Raw genomic sequence first — 5,411 nt, 5'->3', positions numbered from 1 at the left:
GGCTGGGAGGAGGCGGAAAATTTTTTTTTTCTTTCTTAATAAAAAAAAAATAAAATGATACCTAACAGAAAAAAAATAAATAAAAAATAAAATACCCTTCTGCCAAGAAAACCACCAGGGAATAGATGTCCACTTGAGTAAAATTCCTTTTCACTTCACAATTTGATATTTTAAAAATTAATTAGCTTAATTACTAATTAATTTGTTAAAAAATAATCAACAAAATTAATTAATAATAAAGAAATTGCTTAATTAATTAGTTTTAAATAGTTTTTAAGGGGATGCATAATACCAAAGCCTAAGAGGTGAATGTTTTAAGAGCATAGTACAATCGTATTAGTTTTAAGAAAGAATTTAGACAATGTCAGACTTCTTTTTACATTGATAACATATAATTTAAAATTTTAATTAGTCAATTAATTATTTATTTACCTGAGACAGTACCTACAGTGTGGCCCTGGCTGGCTGTCCTGGAACTAGTTATATAGACCAAGACTGCTTCAAACTCCTAAGTGCTGGGATTAAAGGCATGCACCATCAGAGCCAAGTACTCATAGTCTTTAAGGTACAAAATTCCCTGATAAATGGTTCTTTACTTAGGAGAAATAAGCAGTCAAGTGTGGGAAGGGAAATATGCTCATCTTTACAGACATCTTCCTCTCCATCCTTCACAAGTGGTTTGTCACACTGCAGATAATCATAGGAATTCATATCATAATCGTAACAGCTTACCAAATCGACTAACACTTTCAATTCCGTCAATAATGGCTTTGAAATCCAAATTTTCTTCCATTCCAACCTGTGAAAGAAGAATGACATTATGAGAACAGGATCCGACAATTAACTGACTGTTGCACAAGGAATTCCAGTTTAAGTATGTTTTAGTATGTTCTGAACACAGCCCACCCCACCCATTGTTTTCAAGAGCAAGGTAAAAACAAAACATAAAAATCAGGTAACTTTTTATTTTACACTCTGAAAAGTAAAATGGAAAATGTTGTGATTTAGTTACTTGCTATTGAGTTGGGATACTCTTCATGGACAGACGGGCAAATCTGTGCACTTAACCTGTCCACTTCAGCTGGAAGAAGCCTTTCCAGTAAATGAGTATAAACCCCCTCTTTTAAACATACCAGCCAGGGGTCACCCTTTCTGGAAATGACCACTAATGATCATTAGGGTGGTGATGTCTCCAGCTTGTATTTATATTAACATTTACTCCTGATAGTTCTACGATGGAAAAGATTAGTTATAAACGTGTGTAATAATTACCTCAAATAAAACAGATAGAGCCCTCAGCCTCCCCTTTCCTTTAACTGCTTCCTCAAAACTTGAAAATCGATCCGCATCAAAGCAGTAGACTTGCATCTGTAAACGTAATGATGACAGTTTTGTTAGAAGCACTGCATGAAAGTCAACAGAGACAAAACAGAGAAGCTGACTAAGTCAGCAAAATCTACTGAAAAATTCTACAGACTACATAGTTCTATATTCTCTGCATTCCCCAAATAATTTCTCAGTTACACATATACTTAAATAAGTTTTCTATCATTTATATCTTTGAATATAGAAGGAAATACAGAATCTTTCTAAGATAGCATGTATTACCAAGAAAATAGCAAAACATGACAGTAATAATTCACTAAGTAATCACTGAACCTACAAAAATTAACAAAGATTCTTTTAACTGTTTCACTTGAATCTACAAACCTGTAACTTGCTGTTTCTTGAGTAAGCATTCCTTTCTTGATGGCCCATTATTACAGTTTTGGGTATTATCTCGGGGTATTTACGGATCTTACACTGAAGTTCTAAAAGATTCTACTTGTATTTAAAAAATGCCAAGTGTTTCAAGCTTCCTATTGTAACTTCTGCTATGCAGCTAGCCTGTTGAGTGTCTACTCTAGATGCTCAGCCATGACAGGCTGTATTCAAGCTTTTAATGGATTCTTCGCTTATGGGCTTAAACCCAGGTAACTGAGCTATATAAATGTTGGGCACATAGCCAGAATGTCTTGTGCCCACAGATTTCCAGAGAAACCAGGAATGTTAAGCACTCAGGATTGTCTCTCCAAAGGTAAAGATGAAAAACCTGTTCTTCCATCTAGAAAGCTAAGAAATAGAAATGTTTAACGGCCTGGTGATCTGTATCATCAGTTGAGCCAAACCATATCAAGCTCCTACACCTAGAACTGGAAAAGGTTAGTAATCTAAATGACGCTTATAGCCAGAGGTTCCCCAAAGCTCCCTCATTCAGGACCAGAGGTGACTAATAGCCCAAATGATGTCTAAGCAATCTGCATGACTAAGCCAGACTTTTAGGATTCAGCTGGCACAGGTAGCCTATTTCTAGAACCCACAACATGGAAGAAATGACATGAACCCTGAATTGAGTTTCAATATAATTATGCTTTTTTGTGCAACAAGGACTGTATTACACCTGGAAACCTTTTTTAAAAAAATTGTACGGAACTTAAATACAATGGGAATAAATTGCCTGATCATAGGCTTCCCACAGTCTGATCCAGGTTGATGAAGTCAATCTGCACTGAGTTTCCATTGCTATCTCTTCACATGGTTCACTTCCCTATACGACACCTGCAGGGACCCCCTCATATAAAGGTAGAACTCAGGCAAGAGTAGAAAGCCTGTGAGAACTCTCAAGGACTGTAAATGGAGAAGTTCCATGTTCAGCAGGACAGCTGTGACTATGGTGTGCCAACAAGGGCATCTAAGTCAACAAAGGACAAAGAGATTTGAATAAGTTGAGATGGGAAGGAATTGGTGGGTGCTCTATTGTTCTAAGGAAGTGCCCCCAGAAAGGTGTACACCAAGAAAATATAAGCATGGAAAACTGAAAGTCATTTTATGTGATACCAATGGATCATTGTAAGGGAGGAGGCTGAAGAAGCAGGCAGTGGTCACACCATGAAGCTATGGGAAGTCACCAATGTCATTTAGGAAACAGACATAAGGATGGGTGCTGTAGGATAATGTCCTTGTACACGGTAAAGATTTGTCACTCATATTGGTTTAATAAAACACTAATTGGCCACTAGCCAGGCAGGAAGTCTAGGTGAAACAACCAGACTTTCCAGAAGAATTCTGGAAAGAAGAAAGGCAGGGAGTCAGTAGCCACCCAGACTCAGAGGAAGCAAGATGAGAATGCCTTATTGAGAGAAGGTACAAAGCCACATGGGTAAACATAGGTAAGAATTATGGGTTAATTTAAGCTGTAAGAGCTAGTTATTACTAAGCCTGAGCACCAGGCCAAGTGGTTTATAATTAATATAAGCCTCTGTGTGTTTATCTGGGACAGAATGGCTGTGGAACCAGGCAGGACAGAAACTTCTCTCTACAAATGGTAAGGGATAGGAACGGGGATGGACTGAAGGAGGCTAAGATGAAAGAAAAACTAATAATATATTGACATTTAAAAAGTTATGAAAAATAATCATGGTTTGAATTTGCTTTCTAAAACACATATAATTTGTAAAAAGAATTCAAAAGACTTGGTTGCGGAATGTGGGAGACAAAGGAAGGAAGGAAAGAAGAAAGAATAGAAGGAAAATTTCTAGGATCCTCCTTTCCATGAACAACAGCATGGAAAATACTTCTAGGATTCACTAATTTTAAAGATGTATTTAATTTTGTTTTGTGTCTATGATTGTTTTGCCTACAAGTTTGTCAGTTCACCACACATATATCTGGTGCCCAGGAAGGCCAGAAGAGGGCATCAGGGACCCTGGAACAAGACTTATCGATGGTTCTGAGCCACCATGTAGGTGTTGGGAACTGAATTTCAATCCTCTGCACATGCTTTTATCCACTAAGTCAACTCTTTGAACTTTATTTATTTTTATTTTTTATTTTCATTTACTTTTATTTTTATTAATGCTGTACTTATGTGTATGTCTATGTAGAAGTAGGTGCATGTGGACATAGTTGCTGACAGAGGTCATAATGGGGAGTTGGATTCCTGGACCTGGAGCTACAGGCATTTGTGAGTCATCTTATAGGTGCTGGGAACTTAACTGGGGCACTTTGCAAAAGCAGCACACAATTCTTAATCCCTGAGCTATCTCTCTAGCCTGAAAAATATTTTTTTTAAAAGCAGCACAGAAAATAAAAAGCATCCAAGCCAACAAACAACTCTTCTAAAAGAGTCTTTAAATAGTTTCTCTATATTAGAGTCCTGGCTATTTTAGAACTTACTCTGTAGACCAGTTGGCCTTGAACTCAGAGATCCACCTGCCTTTGCCTCCCAAGTGCTTGGATTAAAGGGGTGCGCCACCACTGCCCAACATCATACATTCTTTTATATTTATTTTGATTGCTCATGACTTTTTTAAAAAGTAGATAACTGTACTGAAGCTTAAGTCATAGAAGCGAGGTGCTATGTATTTAAATTGTTGGTGTTTACTTCTTTGACACATTTAATACATCTAAATTTATTCCTGGATAGTTAATATACAACCCCTCCTGGTTCTAGTTCACAAATGTACTTATTCACATTTTAAAAGGCCTTTTGGCTCTTCGAAAAAATTCACTCTAGCACTGTTTTTATTACTAATAACTATTTTTGAATTATAAAAAGTAATACAGTTTCATTGTGGGTAATGGAGGATTTTTAAAGAGGCAAATATAAGAGGCATTTATAATACTATCATTTCAAGAAACCCACTGTTCACCTTTTCATGGCTTCTCTGAAGGATTTTTAAAGAGTATTAAATATATTCCCTCCCTTAATTAACTCCATACAGCTGGTACTAGTAGGTCTGTTTCAAAGGATAGAAATAGAAGAATGTGCAAATCGAATGATTGGTACAACACCATGTCACTAAGGGTAGAGTCTGGTCCATTTGGCCCAGTCTCATGTAATTAGTTTTTATGTTTTGCCAAGTTTGCTGGTCAGACCATTTTATATGTTTTCTTAATGCATTAATAATATAAAATATTTTGTGATGGGAGGGTATGAAATCTCTCTCTCTCTCTCTCTCTCTCTCTCTCTCTCTCTCTCTCTCTGTGTTTGTGTGTGTGTGTGTGTGTGTGTGTCAGAGAGAGAGGGGGGATGTCATGCTATGGTGTGGGTATAGAGGTATATATCAGTCTTGGATATTGAGTCTTGCTATCTACCTGTTTGAAGCTGGTTCTCTGTAGCTTTCCATTACTTATTCCAAGATAGCTGGCCCAAGAGCTTCTGGGGTGTCTGCTCTCTCCCCCTCCCCCTTGCTATAGGAGCACTGGAATAGCCTGCTCAGCCATCTCCCCACCCTCTGAATGAAACTTTCCAGGTACGTATATCACTACAAACATGATTTTTTTTTTCGAGACAGGGTTTCTCTGTGGTTTTGGTTCCTGTCCTGGAACTAGCTCTTGTAGACCAGGCTGGTCTCAAACTCACAGAGATC

General features: G+C 37.4%; 1 protein-coding gene across 4 annotated transcripts in view; it reads right to left on the bottom strand.

The window, feature by feature from the left end:
* The window catches only part of Ptprz1 (protein tyrosine phosphatase, receptor type Z1), a 184,928-nt gene that overhangs the window by 91,014 nt on the left and 88,503 nt on the right, over positions 1-5,411 (bottom strand). For all 4 annotated transcript variants that reach the window (XM_005363773.3, XM_005363774.3, XM_005363775.3 and 1 more), the window contains exons 5-6: positions 1,273-1,368; positions 733-799 (exon numbers count right to left, since the gene is read on the bottom strand). In XM_005363773.3, the coding sequence (XP_005363830.1) occupies positions 733-799; positions 1,273-1,368 (163 nt within the window). The remainder of the gene's footprint in view (positions 1-732; positions 800-1,272; positions 1,369-5,411) is intronic.

The sequence above is a fragment of the Microtus ochrogaster genome, linkage group LG10 (assembly GCF_000317375.1).
Source record: "Microtus ochrogaster isolate Prairie Vole_2 linkage group LG10, MicOch1.0, whole genome shotgun sequence".
NCBI classification, from domain to species: Eukaryota; Metazoa; Chordata; class Mammalia; order Rodentia; family Cricetidae; genus Microtus; species Microtus ochrogaster.
This window is presented reverse-complemented; position numbering and strand designations above follow the sequence as displayed.